At 41.7% G+C, this 16,225-nt stretch overlaps 1 protein-coding gene across 1 annotated transcript in view; it reads left to right on the top strand.

The window, feature by feature from the left end:
• Positions 1–16,225, top strand: part of LAMA2 (laminin subunit alpha 2) — a 408,847-nt gene that overhangs the window by 172,065 nt on the left and 220,557 nt on the right. The window contains exons 11-12 of the mRNA XM_075444852.1: positions 29–169; positions 1,536–1,709. Of these exons, the coding sequence (XP_075300967.1) occupies positions 29–169; positions 1,536–1,709 (315 nt within the window). The remainder of the gene's footprint in view (positions 1–28; positions 170–1,535; positions 1,710–16,225) is intronic.

The raw sequence follows: 16,225 nt of genomic DNA, 5'->3' as shown, positions 1-16,225 counted from the left end.
GAAGTGATATTCTAATGTGCATTTCCAGGAACATGTTGAAGGAGAAAACTGTGGTCGTTGCAAACCAGGTTTTTTCAATCTGCAGCAAAATAATCCCAAAGGCTGCGAGGAATGTTTCTGCTCTGGGAAAACAAACGTCTGCACACACTCTCACCTTACCTACAGAAGTGTAAGAAAAATCATACTGTATGAGTACATGTCATTGGTTTAGTATTTCTGTGTGTTGTCACTGTCCATTTTCACCAGAGTGCATCTTACTATAAAATCATGAATGTTCTTTTATGCTCTATATTTTTCATTTATCCAAAAGAAAATGCTTATAAGCTTTGTTTCTCTTCATTGTGAGAAAGTTCGAAAAAATTTCAATTAAACAGTGAAATGTGCAAAAGAAGTTGTAACAGTCAAAAATGAAGCCATGTGCATAAACACAGTCGTGGAATGTGCATACATAATTGGTCCTGAGTTATATGCAACATATCCGTAGGGCAACCTCTTCTCCAGGTCATTATTTGATTTTTAGACCTGAAATAATTGAGGATTTTGAAACATTAAATGTGCTAACATGCAGCTTATGTAAGAAAAAGGGATGCCTTACAGGGGGAATTCTGAGTGAATTTCTTTTGGATACTGCATTCCTAGGAAAGGATGTGAAAGGGAGATGAACCTACTGTTCTTATTTTTGCTGTAGAAAAATGTCTTTAGCCTGCAAATATACTCTCAACTTTAAATTAGTTCTTAAGGCTTAGACACTGATTCCACTGTAATGGATGTATGCTGCATATTCATGTCTGTAGACAGAGTTTGGGAAATGCTTTCAGGTCTCCTAGCTCACGGTTTTGGCTGTATTGGTATGGTGGAACTCTGCAAGTAAAATCATATATGCCCAGTGTACTCATTTACATGCCAGCATCTGGAAAATTTTCCATCCCACAGCTGAGCTAATTTATTGTTCTGCTTGTATCGAGGCTCCAGAAGCTGTCTTTGTGTGAACAGTGTGCTCTTCTCTGATGATTCACTTCTAGTTATGGGATTTCAGAAATTCAAGTTATGGTGCTTCCCAGCTTTGCTTTGGCTTTCTAAAAAAAAGTATATTTGAACTAAGAAGTTGTAAGGCTTTAGAATTGCAAGTTATTATAAATTGCTACAACAATCAGAAAATATATATCCATTTGTCAGCTCATCCTCTGTACCCTCTGTGACTGATATTTTTTACTGAAAACTTGTATAATACTTGGAAATACTCTTATGCATGTTTGTACGATAGAATTTCCTCCTCGCTCTGGACCACATGAAGCAGAGAAAGAAAATACTTGCAGTTACTTCAAACAGAAGATATAACTCCCAGTCACTCACAATAAGAGAAAATTTTGCTGCTGTTACTTTGTTGTTTCCTTTGTTCCTAAATGGCTATTAATCATATAAACCTGATCAGTTTTTTTAAAAATGGAAGAATGAGAGGCTGTGACTATTGAGATGACCTACGTCCTGATTTTCATTGTAATATGTTTTTTGGGTTTTTTCTTCTGTCATTATAGATAGAAGATATGAACGGCTGGTATCTGACTGGCTTACCAGGTCTCATCAGAGTTACCCCCAAGCAAAAGAGATTTGATGGGCATCATCAGTTTAGCATCAGCAACGTGGCTGCGCGAAAAGTACTGCCACAGACTTATTATTGGAGTGCACCCAGATCTTATTTGGGCAACAAAGTAAGTGCAGATGGTACTTGCCTAAATGCTAATTTGATTTATCGAGAAAAGAATTAAGGCTTTGAAGGGGAGTGGAACTGAGAGAAGATTAAGTTGGATAGCTGTTTGACCAGCAAAATTGTAAGCAGAAAGGAATCGGGCACATGGTGCGTCCTTGTGAGGCAAAAAGCTAAGCAGAGAGAATTAACTAAATATCTTTCATATTGAGCCTTCTTCAGGCTTCTGCTGTCAGGTATTAGAGAAGTCTATATAGTTCACAGCATTGTTTTTTGAATGAATTAGCTGGTGTGTGGTTCAGCTTGTCCTGTTCTCTTCCCACCTTGGCCTCAGCTTTGAAAACCATTTCCCTCGTCTGCTTTTCAGATATGCAAGTTGTGTATCAGATGTTGTGGGGGCGTGTTGCAAAACTTAAAAGTTTGGCAAGAAACTTGTGTGGGGAGCTCTTTGCCCTAGAACTCAGAAAATGCTGGTGTGAGCTCTGTGCCCGTTCTAATGCATATGTTTATCTAAATCTGTGTGTGTCCATGTGTGCACATACACACATGTTCATGCCCTGCAGGTTAATACCAAATATTTACTTTCTAAAGTCTTATCATTAGACTTTCTGCTATCATGTATGATACCTTCATGAAATTCTCTTTTTTTTCCAAACAGTAGAACTGAGGACTCGCTGAATGAGTCCTAAATATGAGGAAGGGTAAACAGCTTTCCATTTACTGTAACCCAAATCATGCTAAAACTTAACAGAAATGCTAACGCTAATACACTTGAGCACATTTTCCTCTGTAGTCTGTTCAGGCAAGTCAACCCCTTATTTATTTATTTTCTTCCTGCTGGCTGAAAATCAACATGACAGAAGGTAAGTGAGCATGTGGAAACTAAATAGCATCATTCCAAAGAATTGGGCATCCTGTTCGTGACTATAAATTGTTAAAGATAGTCAGGCTCGTTTAGCTGGGCAAGGGAGAGTTTATTCTATAATCTTCCATGTCTGGTGAACTTAGTCTGAGATATGAACTGATACTTTTCCAGACACAATTTCATCCTGCTTCTATTCAGTGAGCAAAATAATGGTAAGAATGTGCACAGATTATTTGAACATGGAAGATATTTTTTCAGTGTAATTTGGAGGTCCTTTGTGGTTACTGTCAGATATCTCTGTATGAATGAAGCAATTTGCCTTAATAACTGAACCATATAAATTTTTGATACTACAATAATACTGAAAGCACTCACAAATTACCACAGTACATCTTAACTGTCATATTGCATCATGTAAATTATAGTCGTAATGACATGCTTAGGTCATATGATTTATGCTATAGAAAGTGAAATGGAAATAGAATATTGAGAGTACTTATTTGTAAATGCAGTAAAACATTTCTCTAAATAGCTGAAACTGGATAAAACCAAATAGCTGAAACTAGATAAAAACATCTTTTCTTAGAGTGATTGCTAGCTGTGTTACAGTAGAATAATTGGTATCTCAGAGGAGGCAAGCTTCTTTAAGAATTTTTGTCTTAGGAAATGTAGAGAATGATTTAGGAAATCTTATATCAAGAGGCACACTTCTATTGTAATTTATAAACTGTGTTGCACAGAAAACTGCCTTTCCTCTTGATTGTTAAAATTGTTTCTCTTAAATACTATTCCCCAAAATAAAATTGAGCAACAAAAAGTAGCAGCCATCTTGCATTTCCTAGTTTTCAAAGATAGCTCAAAATCCTTATTTGAAATAATACTTTTAATATAAAGTTGGCACATTGTGCATATGCCTCCACAATGTTGATTGCCATATGTGTGCTATCTGCTTGTTTTACATCCATCTCCAAATGCTTCTTTTGGATGAAAAAAACGTTATGAACAGGGTGCTTCTGAGTGTGCAGCCTTCAGCTTTCTCTTTATCGTCTAAGTCTGCGTGACACTAGGCTATGTAATACTGGTCTTCGGCTGTGTCTCTAAGGAGATATTATAAATAACAAGTGGCTATAGGAGGTACAGGATACTTGTTTATGTCAGACTGGGACAAGATCATAAGCAAATTAGTTTAACATCACCATATCCTTTTTGTCTTCTAAATATATATGCTGCTACCAAAACTTAGACTTTGTTGTACAAATGCAAATAATTTTTTTAAAAGTCAGATATTTTACCTGTCTGACTATATAATAAGGGATTGAACTGAAAAATTGAACACTGTTTTTAGTGCAGAATACATTTGGGAGTAAGCTGGAGGAATTTAATTTCTAGAAATGGATTATCTAGTGGAATTTTTTGGAGAACAGATTTAAAATAGCTAGCATTAAGGTTTTAGTAGGTATCATAAAACAGTTTATCTTCTTGCCTGCGTATCTTATCATAGCCTACTGAACTAAGGATTGCAGCAATCATGAGGACTTGTGGTCAGTTAGAGCTTCTAGTAACGGAAAAATTGTCTTATTCTATCAGGTCTAGTTACAATTTAGGTACTGAGAACCTCGTTTCGTTTTTGTCTGAGTTTTGAGCAGATATTAATACTGCTGTTGCTCAGACTGCAAGCAACATGGTAAAGGCCCCAAAACACCTGCTGCTCAAAACCACTATTTGCCTACTGACAGATTTTACTCAGATTGAGGAGTTTCTTGCATCCAGTGTTGCTTTACAGGAGTCATTTGAACTAGTTTTCCAGCATGAACCCATTCAGTGTAAGTAAAGTTAATGCAAGTTGGTCATTCATGAGTCAGAGTATGTTGAAAATTAAAGCAAAAGATGCTTGAAAAAAAGACTTTGTTATCTCTTGGAAAAATTGTAGCACATCATGTTTGTCAGCTCCTTAGACTTAAGCAGCCATATGGTGGATATATTGTTCTTTCTCTGACCTCTATTGAAAACCAAGGCAACAGTTGAAAGTTGTGTGGAGTCTGTGCATACAGAACAGGAAGGGGACTTGTTTGACTTTACACTGTCACTTCATTTATTTTGCCTGTTCTTTTATAATTAGCTGTGTAACCTATTTGCTGACTTACAGAAGTCAATGTTTCTTTGAGTGTGGAAATGAAGACATTGCAATAAGCCTGTAGCCAATACATACAAACTTTAAAAATCTGTCAGCCCTTTAAAAGTACTCTGCTGTGGAAAGCTAAAGACTGGGATGGAGCGAGCAGTGTGTTTTGTGACCTAATATCTATTGCAGACTGCCCAAAATATCTCACATGATCAAATATTGAAGTATAAAATAATCATAAGCTAGGTCCTTGTGGCTTTTATGTTTATTTCCTTCCATTTGTTTTCATTTCTTAGGCAATTCTGATGCAAAAGGCAGAATAATGCAAAGCAAATTGCAGTCCACAGCTCCTAGGGGAGGAGGGAGGGAGTTGAAACCCAAAACATAAAGAAGCGTAAATAATACAATAATCAGCTGGAACAGAAATGCCAGGATCAATTTTCCTAAATTATTAATGCATCTAAACCCAGAAAGCTTCATCTAGTATTGTCATGGTTTCAGATCTCAAGACTTTCTTGTTCATAGGATGTGATAGAGTTAGATAGATCCACATCTCTTTTTCTCTTGCCTGCCTCAAAAAGGCGAACAACCTAACTTAACACCTTTTGGTATAAATATATGCAAAATGAATGACCATCAGATTTTTCTGAAATTCATTGTCCCCGTGTAAAGCAGTGAGTGACCCAGCCTACATACTTCCAACAGCCAGCTGTGTCTTAAATTTAGCCAGCAGACTGATATTTTTGAGAATGTGTCTGTATTGCTTTTACTGTCAGGGAACAGAAGTAGTGCTGCTTTGGTGGGCTGGTGTAATCTCCCTTTGTGCACCTTTATAAGACACTTCTTTCTTTCGGCTGGTTATATGGACAATTTAGGCTCTCATGCAGAAGATTTGGTTGCCTAGTGCAGATGGGTTGTCCAAGTCTAAGCTGGCTGCCATTTAGTAACATAATGGCAGTGCTTGAAGTATCTGTAAACTGTGTGAGGGGTTTTTCTGCACTGATAGTAAGTCCAGTACCTACTGATAGTAAGTCCAGAATTTTCCTTTTCTATACCCTCCACACAGAATTAAGTTTCAGCCTCAGTTTTGAATGTGTAACAAAGAACGTCTCCAAGCTAGCAAAAGTAAAGTGGGGATGAAGTAGGGAGTGTGATCCTCAAGTGTAGGCATAACATATAGAAAATTATTTTGTACACATATTTATTGATTCTTAATGTCTTGTGAGTTTGAGCGGTATGAAATAGTGAATTATATGCACGTTATGCATATTTGTAAAAGAAAGCGTAATAGGCATCAGCAGTGCATAGTATGCAAGAAATCTCCATTCAGTGTAACACCGCTGAAGTTTTTCATAGTTGCTGCAGATCCTCAGATTTTTTTAAGCAGTGTAAACAGCCAACACATAGCAGAAAATTAAAATTATTCATTTGAACCTAAAGAAAACTATCTTTTGTAAGGACAGATACTTCAGTATCTTCTGGCTTTCATATTTGCATTCTTCTGATGAAAAGCTGGTTTAGTTCATTGCTATTTTTTTTATTTTTTAAACAAGCAAACCCTAAACTAATATAAATAATGTAATTTTATTTTAAGTCACAATCTAAATTGCCTTGACTGAAATCAAGTCACCATGGTAATCAGACTCAGTCAACAGTATGAAGATGTCTTCAGCTTATACCAAATGTGCTGTTTATTTGATTAGCACTTACTTCACTGTAGCTTCTAAAAATTGAGGTAATAGGCATTTCAGATGCAGAAAGGATGAGACAAACATAGCAGGAATACAAGTGAAGAGCAAAAGATTTTAAAGATCTGAACCACAGCTGACTGATGCTTTCTTTAAGTTTGCTTAATCTGTATTACATGATTTGGTTTAGATTCTTTATCTTTGCTGAAATATTCTCACAGCATGGCATCACGAAAAGAGACAGGGGTAGGTCTCTGCATTCTTTCGCAGCTGTGGATAGCCAAATTTTGCTTGATCCCCAGTACAAACTGAAACAATATCAGGACTGTCCTATTTGGGATTCAGCTACCCATGACTGTAAAGAACCACCAAGACATAAGTAAATTTTGCACACTTTGTTCCTCATTAATGCTTTTAATGATGTTTGGATAGCCCGTTGGGGCAGTTCAAGTACAGCCATTATTGTGATTGCAAGGAACACTAAAGATGCCCTGTAGACTGTTATGGCCTGTTTGCGCCTTGGAAATGAGTTGAGACAGTGCTTGGAATCTGGCTAGCTGAGTCCACTGACTGCAGTATTTCATGTAGCTCACAATACATTTAATTTCTTTGTGCTAAAATCATCTTGTACTACTGTAAAGAAAAGAGAAAATTTATTGTTGGTGAAATTATTTCATAAATCTCAAGCGTCCTTTGCATTACCTGCTTACCCAAGTCTGCCTTGAAGGCAAGAGTTTTAATCAATAGTGGCAGTTGAAAAATGGAGAAACAAGCAGGAAATAAAGTAGTTGCACAAAAGAAGCGATGTGAATGCTAGAGAGAGAATACTGAGGGGTGTTTGGAAATAATGAAGAAAGTAAATTGGGGAATATGCTTGCCAGATTGAAAAGTCTCACTCTTCGTATCTCTGATCCCAAATACGAAAATACTGAAGGATCCAACAAAGCAAAAGAAAAAAAGTCTTTGACTTGGAAAGAACTAATATATCTGGAGATTTGTACTGAGAGCTCATCAGCATGCAAAGAGGCATGGTGATGGTGATTCCTAAGCTAGAGATAGCTGAATTGGAACAGTGGTTACTTAAGACTGCAAAGAACAACTGAAGTTTATGAAAGAGAGGATACATGGGGATTTTATTCCTCTTGTATGACTTTGCATGCTAAGTACATCTTCAGCAAATAAGCGTTTGCTTTGAAAATTATATTTGGAGTTCCTTGCTGATCACAGGTTACCTGGAAGTAAAGGGTTCAAGGTACCCACTTTTATTAATCAGAAAGAATTTATAGTCCAGACATCTAGTTGATGCTGGGTTACACAGGAGTGTGATGAAGGAATCTATGCCCATCACCAAAAGGGTATAGATAAGAGCTACTGAAAGGTCATTCTCAAAATATGAGAGGCACAAAGAGGTAGTGTTCTGTTCGGTTTCCAGACTTCCCTTTACAAATAACTGAGTTGATATTTCTGTTTGATTTACCTGCCTCCTCCCCGATTTACTTTAAATTTAAATGAATTACAAAAACTTGAAGTAGAATGTAATTGAAATTATTGAGTTTATAACTCATTAGTAAAACTGCGTGATGCCGCTGAGCTACAGCTTTGCAATTTTGTGGTGTTCATTTTTGCTTTTTGCATCAAAAGGTCAGTATGTAGAAGGGCAAAAGTACTGAGAATTTGTGATGGTACACAAGAGAAACAGACTTTTCTGCAAACCATTTGTAGTACTTTGAATCTGTGCTATATTGTTTTTGAAGTCTGGCATGCTCGGTAGCATCCAACAATCTCAAAATGTTCTTGATGTGCAGCTTATCTATAAGAAGCTGCTTCTTCACAGAATCACACAATAGCAGGGGTTGGAAGGGACCACTGTGGGTCATCTAGTCCAACCCTCCTGCTGAAGCAGGGTCACCTAAAGCAGGCTGCACAGGACCTTATCCAGGCGGGTCTTGAATATCTCCAGAGAAGGAGACTCCACAACATCCCTGGGCAGCCTGTTCCACTGCTCCACCACCCTCAGAGGGAAGAAGTTCTTCCTCCTGTTCAGACGGAACTTCCTGTGCTTCACTTTGTGCCCATTGCCCCTTGTCCTGTCACTGGGCACCACTGAAAAGAGCTTGGCCCCATCCTCCTGACACCCACCCTTGAGATATTTATAAGCATTTATAAGGTCCCCTCGCAGCCTTCTCTTCTTCAGGCTCAACAAGCCCAGTTCCCTCAGCCTCTCCTCATAGGGGAGATGTTCCAGTCCCCTCATCATCCTTGTAGCCCTCCGCTGGACTCTCTCCAGTAGCTCTTCATCTTTCTTGAACTGGGGAGCCCAGAACTGGACACAGTACTCCAAGATGGGGCCTCACTAGGGCAGTGTAGAGGGGAAGGAGAACCTCCCTCGTCCTGCTGGCCACACTCTTCTTGATGCACCCCAGGATTCCATTGGCTTTCTTGGCAGCCAGGGCACACTGCTGGCTCATGGTTAACCTGTCGTCCACGAGGACACCCAGGTCCCTCTCCGCAGAGCTGCACTCCAGCAGGTCCACCCCAAGCCTGTACTGGTGCATGGGGTTGTTCCTCCCCAGGTGCAGGACCCTGCATTTGGCTTTGTTGAACCTCATCAGGTTCCTCTCTGCCCAGCTTTCCAGCCTATCCAGGTCACGCTGAATGACAGCACAGCCTTCCGGTGTGTCTACCACTCCTCCCAGTTTGGTGGCATCAGCAAACTTGCTGAGGGTACATTCTAACTCTTCATCCAGGTCGTTGATGAAGAAGTTAAACAAGACTGGGCCCAGTACTGACCCCTGGGGAACACCACTTGTCACCAGCCTCCAACTAGACTCAGCGCCGCTGATGACAACCCTCTGAGTTCTGCCATTCAGCCAGTTCTCTATCCACTTCACCGACCACTCATCCAGCCCACACTTCCTCAGCTTCCCTAGGAGGATATCATGGGAGACTGTATCGAAAGCCTTGCTGAAGTCCAGGTAGACAACATCCACGGCTCTCCCTTCGTCTACCCAGCCAGTCATGTCATCGTAGAAAGCTATCAGATTGGTCAGGCATGATTTCCCCTTGGTGAATCCATGCTGACTACTCCTGATAACCTTCTTTTCCTCCACTTGCTTCATGTTGGCCTCCAGGATAAGCTGCTCCATCACCTTTCCCGGGATGGAGGTGAGGCTGACTAGCCTGTAGTTCCCTGGGTCCTCCTTCTTGCCCTTTTTGAAGATTGGAGTGACATTGGCCTTTCTCCAGTCCTCGGGCACCTCTCCTGTCCTCCAGGACCTCTCAAAGATGATGGAGAGTGGCTCAGCAATGACATCCGCCAGCTCCCTCAGCACTCGTGGGTGCATTCCATCGGGGCCCATGGATTTGTGGACATCCAGATCACTTAAGCGATCCCTCACACAGTCCTCCTCGACCAAGGGAAAGTCGTCCTCTCTGTAGGCTTCTTCTCTTACCTCCGGGGCCTGGGATTCCTGAGGGCCAGTCTTAGCACTGAAGACTGAAGCAAAGAGGGCATTCAGTAGCTCTGCCTTCTCTGCATCCTCCGTCACCAGGACACCCGTCTCATTCAGCAGCGGCCCCACATTGTCCCTAGCCTTCCTTTTGCTGCTGATGTAGTTGAAGATGCCCTTCTTGTTGTTTTTGACATCCCTTGCCAGCTTCAATTCCAGATGGGCCTTGGCCTTCCTCGTCGCATCCCTGCATGCTCTCACCACGTTTCTGTACTCTTCCCAAGTGGCCTGCCCCTCTTTCCACATTCCATGGACCTTTCTCTTCTGCCTGATCTCTGCTAGAAGCTCCTTGTTTAACCATGCAGGTCTCCTGCCTCCTTTGCTAGATTTCTTTCTCAGGGGGATGCATTGCTCCTGTGCATGAAAGAAGTGTTGTTTAAAGAGCGACCAGCACTCATGGACCCCCCTGCTTTTGAGAGCCCTGGCCCATGGGATTCCTCCCAGTAGCTCCTTGAAGAGGGCAAAGTCAGCCCTTCTGAGGTCCAGGGTTTTGATCCTGCTTGTGGCCCTGCTTCCTCCACGCAGGATCCTGAACTCAACCATTTCATGGTCACTGCAGCTGAGTCTACCTCCGACTTTCACATCCTCCACCAGTCCCTCCTTGTTTGTTAACACGAAGTCCAGCAGCGTGCCTTTCCTTGTTGGTTCCTCCACCACTTGCATCAGAAAGTTATCATCGATGCTCTGTAGGAACCTCCTGGATTGCGCCTGCCTAGCTGTATGGTCTTCCCATCTGATGTCAGGGTGGTTGAAGTCCCCCATGAGAACCAGGGCCTGTGACTGTGAGGCTGCTTGCAGCTGCCTGTAGAAGGCCTCATCAACCTCCTCCTCCTGGCCAGGTGGCCTGTGGTTCACACCCACCGTAATGTCAGCCTTATGAGCCTGTCCCTTAATTCTAACCCACAAGCTCTCAACTCGTTCCTCATTTGCCCCCAGGCCAAGCTCAATGCATTCCAGTTGCTCCCTCACATATAGAGCAACTCCCTCACCTCTCCTTGTTGGCCTGTCTTTCCTAAAGAGTCTGTAGCCATCTATGACAGCATGCCAGTCATGCGAGTTGTCCCACCACGTTTCTGTGATGGCGACCAAGTCGTAGCCGTCCTGCTGTATAATGGCTTCCAGCTCCTCCTGTTTATTGCCCATGCTACGTGCATTGGTGTAAACACACTTGAGCTGGGCTGTCAATCTCACCCCTGGCCTTGGCACGCCAAGTCTAGGCTCATCCCTAGTGAGCTGGGCAATATCCCCTTCCCCCTTCGAACCTAGTTTAAAGCCCTCTCAATGAGCCCCGCCAGCTCGTGGCCAAGAATCCTTTTTCCCCTTTGAGACAGCTGAGTTCCACTTGTTGCCAGCAGGCCCGGTGCTGTGTACACCTCCCCATGATCAAAGAAGCCAAAATTTGACCGGTGGCACCAGTCCCTGAGCCACCTGTTAACCAGGTGAGTTTTCCTGCCCCTTTCAGTGCTGTCCCCTGCCACTGATGGGATGGAAGAAAACACCACCTGCGCCCCTGATCCCTCAACCAGTCGCCCCAGTGCCCTGAAGTCCCTTTTGATGGCCTTGGGACTTCTTTCTGCTATCTCGTCCCCGCCAACCTGCATTACCAAGAGGGGGTAGTAATCAGAAGGCCACACCAGACCAGGGAGTTCCTTAACAACATCCCTAACCCGGGCCCCAGGGAGGCAGCAGACTTCCCTGTGGGATGGGTCCGGTCGGCAGATCGGGCCCTCTGTTCCCCTCAGAAGGGAATCACCTATGACAATGACCCTCCTTTTTTTCTTAGTTGAGGCAGTTGTAATACGTGGGGCTGTCTGACTTGTCCTAGGCAACCGCCTGGATGGAGCCTCACCTTCACCCACATCCTCTGTGGCCAGTCCCTCACATTCCAGAGCCCCATACCTGTTGCTTAAGGGCAACTGGGCAGGTGAGGGAGGCCGGGGGGAGATTCGCTTGCCACCCCGAGCAGGGACCCGTTTTCATTCCCCCCCATCTCTTAGGCCCCCTCTTTCTGCTCGGTGGCAAGAGGGTAGGGGGTTCTCTGCTTTCTGTGGAGCCGCCTCCTGCTGCCTCTGCCTCAGGGAGGGCAGGGTGCTGCCCCACCAGTTGATCTCCCTCTCACACTCCCGGATGCTCCTCAACCTCTCCACTTCCTCCTTCAGCTCTGCCACCAGGCTGAGCAGGTCATTCACCTGCTCGCATCGAACACAGCCGTTGTCTCTGCTGTCCTCCGGTACGAGCGCCAGGCTCAGGCACTCCCTGCAGCCAGAGATCTGGACACCCGCGTTCTTGCGTGGGGCCTCCGTCTGGGTCCCCACACTCCTTCGAGCAACAGCTTTACCACGGGTGGTAACCATGGCTAGAATATCTCCTGGAAGAGCGATGCCCACTACTTGAGTTGCCAGAAGGGGCGGCTGCACCCTGCCAGTCGCCTTCCCCGCTCGCCCTGCCTGCGCGAACTGCCGCGCAAACTGCTGCGCCGCTCCCGGGCTGCTGCGCCGGCTCTGTTTGACGGCTGTGTTCGCCAGCGCTCCCGGCCACTCACGCTCCCTGGGGGCTGCTTTTATCCGTGAGGGTGTTTGGCCGCTTCTTGAAAAACTTCTCTGCAAAATTCCATTATTTGCATTTTACATATAGGAATTAGCATTGCTTTTCTTCTTGTCTGTCTTCAGAAACTGGGTTTTGGTACCTAAACTTGATTGACTAACTTTACCTTGTGTCACTTGGAAGATTTAGGACCAAATCAGTGTAGCGCAGGTGCCCAAATCCAAGCACTAGTCACCTGTGTACAGATGCAATTAAGAGGTAGATGTGTGTGAATTTGTGTGACACATTTCACTGTATGGGTGTCACATGAATTTTTAATCAGTTCGTATGTCTGAGAGACCTAATCCAACTAACTTTATTAATGGCGTTTTACATCTATTATCTCTAACCAAAAGGTTGTGTATTTGGACAACAAAATATTGGCAGGAGTCACTTAATTTTAACACACAAAGCACTACTACTAACTAGAGTATAGAAGAAGGGAGAGTGGTTTATCAACAGTTTGAATAAGGTACAAATTCAATTCAGATACCATAAGTGAAAAAAAACTCAAACTGATACTTAAAGTGTATACAAAGAGCTGCTTTTTATTTTATTTTAAATTTGCTTACGGGGAGAAGTAACCAGTTCCACAACTAATTATAATAAAAATTGAAAGGAGTAATTTTGTAAATTCTGTATATTCTTGACTTTTTCATAAATGCATGAGGAGTGCTAGGGCCATTATTCTGTGAGTGCATTACAAACTCTGATTTTCAGAGGTGATATTCCATACTTACTAAATTTCCAGTCAGTCATCCAAAAAGTGAGTATCAAAATTATCACTTTTGTATATTTCAGTTTAATAAGAAAAAGACAGAGAAAGGCAGACCATGAGATAGTCTGATATAAGCATAATATTCTAACTTCTGTACTGCATCTGGCTGGGCTGGAGTTAACTTTCTTAATAGTGGCCTGTATGGTGCTGTGCTTTGCATTTGTGGCTACACCAATGCTAGTAACACACCATTTTGACTCTTGCTGAACAGAGCTTGCACAGCATCAAGACTTTCTCTCCAACCCTTCCCACCGATCCATAAGTCTTTTCACCTTTCTTCTGTTTTTCCCCATCCCATGGGAGAGAGGAGTGAGTAAGAGGTAGGTGGGTATTTGGCTGCTGGCTGGGGTCAACCGACCAAAGCACGTCATTGGAAGTGATGGAAGAAATAGAACCTTAAAGCCTTTGACAATGCAGCAGTTGCAAAGGAAGTTTTCCGTATGTCTGCAGTATACTGACAAAGAACTGAACAATGAAATCGTAAGCAGAACTGACAAGAAAGTAGTACAACAGTAATCAGAAGCTTGAATTATTGGTTTAGTTTTAACTTGTCTTTTCACAGAGTCATTATTCTAAACATTTTTATGTTGTGATTGACTCATGCTTTGATCTAATATCTGAAAGAACATGAAGTATCCTTTAGATCCCATAGGTCCTGTGTCTCATGTACACTATTCCCTCTGTCTCATCTACACTATCATTACCTGATTGCTAAAGATTTCCAAATGGTCCCATACAGCTTCATTAAATCTCTAGAAGGCAAAATGAGCTCCATTACTTTACGTTCCTATTAAGTTTACTTACTGTAAGCTGATCTTTAGCAGGAGAGATTGATGGGGACAAAGATTTTATTTTCCAGAGAGAGACTCTAGCTAACTACAACAAATTTCTTTAGAAAGCAAACCCCAGTGGAAATTTTAAACATTCAGTAAGTTTCTAGAAGCAAGGCTTACCAGAACTATGGAATGAATTTGCTGTTGTTGTCCTGGGCCCAAGTGACAAAAGAGTTAAGAACAGATATTTGGCATATTGAAGGGATAATCATGTGCTAGAACCCCAATCTGAACTGTGATGAATTATTAAACAAGTGGTTTGTTGGGTGATTGAATATTACCTGCAAAGCACTGCTCATCTCCTTGAGGCCCATCCAGAGCTAACTGAATTGAGCCAATTAGACTGACTGTCTCTTCAATGAGTTGTGACCTATCAATGGTAATAGCTTATTATGATGATAGATGAACCCATCTCTCAAACTGAAGCCTGAGTACACACTTCAGCGGTTTCCCTGAATCATAGGGCCATTACCTATCAACTTCAGATTGACAGGAATGACAGCAGTGAGAGCAGGTAGCATGCATGAGCAGACACAGATGATTGTATTATCCAAATGAATATATTTGCACTTATTTTTGGTGAGGTTGTTTTGTGGTTTTTTGATGTTTTTTAATGGGCCTGCCTGAACGTTCCGTATTTCGCTAAAGTACCTAATGTTTCTCACAATATGTGCAGTACCACCCTTGTCTCCTGAGATAGCTGGATGAATTTCTGATGGGTATCTACATGTCTTTTCAGTCTCAGAGGCACTCTGTACTGTGATACAAGTGAATCTTTTTTTCTAATTGAAGTGTTTATTTTATTTGTTTGGCCTTCTTAGCCCTATCAATTTATTTTCCAGAGATAATTTCCTCAGAAAAATGAGCAAGAAAGAGGAACTGTAACATTACCAATATTTTTCATGATTTTATTACAAGCTTTTGAAACCTTTAAGTATCACATATCATTAAACACGTCTGGACCAGTTCCTTGTCTAGTTTAGCTTCGTTTGGAGACAGGGAATTTTTTCACAGGGAAGGTAGTTGTTTTAACAATTTTCTGTGTCAGTTTTTTTGGGGGCTTTTTTGGTCAGCTGTCCCTACCCCCCCAGTTAAGGATTTCAGGTGTATTTTATTAATTAAAAATAACAGTGCTAGAGGCACATACCTTTAATTTACCATGCTGAAAGAAGATTTTGGTTATGACTCAAGTTTTAAAATTGAATTTCATAAGACCAATGCCTTTATATATTCCTAAACCATATCTCAGTTATCCATAAGGTAGCTACAGTCTGCTCTGAAAGTGTGGCCTTGAAGGAAAGGCTTTAGGCTATGCAACTATCCAGTCAGCACAGCAATCCTGACTGTATCCCTGCCTCTCTTACATGAGTTGCTTTGTTCCAGAAGGTTTCCGGCAGTGTGTTCTGGTGAGCTGTGCCTCACTGCAGTGCGTGCTTTACTGTGCAACTAATAAGGCACAACTTACACAATTCCAAATTTGCTTTGCTGTGGACTGGGTAGCATGTCTGCAGCAGTATTAACGCACATAAATACAGTAAATAGTAATCCATAGTTTTCCATCAATATTGTATCTTCCATGCTCCAGAAAGCCATAGCACAGTATTTAGTTTGCTTTGAAGTTTTTTTGAAGCTCAGGTGATCAAAGTATGTCATATTATAGAGGAATTTTTTCTTCTTATGTGTTTTAAATTAAATGCAACAATACAGGGCTATACATATATCTAGTCATTTTAAATGTTTGCCAAGTTAAAAACACAGATACAGAAGTAGGAAGAAGTAAAATGAAAAAGAAAATGGATAGATCAGCATTCTGTTGTCATTAGCTATGGAAACAAGATTTCCTGACTTAATAAACCTAGGCAGTCTGACTAATAAAATTGGTGCAGTGAAACTGTATTTTTTAGCTTACAAAGTAGATGTGTAGCAACAGATGCCTTTAAAACTAATCAAATAAATAGATACATTGTTTGGTCAGCTGTGTCTTATTACTTGAACGTGTGAGCTAATTCTGTTTAGTCTGCTGTGATGAAAAGTCCTTTTGAGAAAGAACGTTCTACAGTTTTGTTGCTGAGATGCATTTTATGTGATGTGCAGTCCAGTAAATTATTCCTATCTCATAATCAATGTATTAATTCAGTTTAC

This window comes from Opisthocomus hoazin, chromosome 2 (assembly GCF_030867145.1).
Source record: "Opisthocomus hoazin isolate bOpiHoa1 chromosome 2, bOpiHoa1.hap1, whole genome shotgun sequence".
Lineage (NCBI taxonomy): Eukaryota > Metazoa > Chordata > Aves > Opisthocomiformes > Opisthocomidae > Opisthocomus > Opisthocomus hoazin.
Note: the sequence above shows the minus strand (reverse complement) of the source record. Positions and strands in the feature narration are given on the sequence as shown.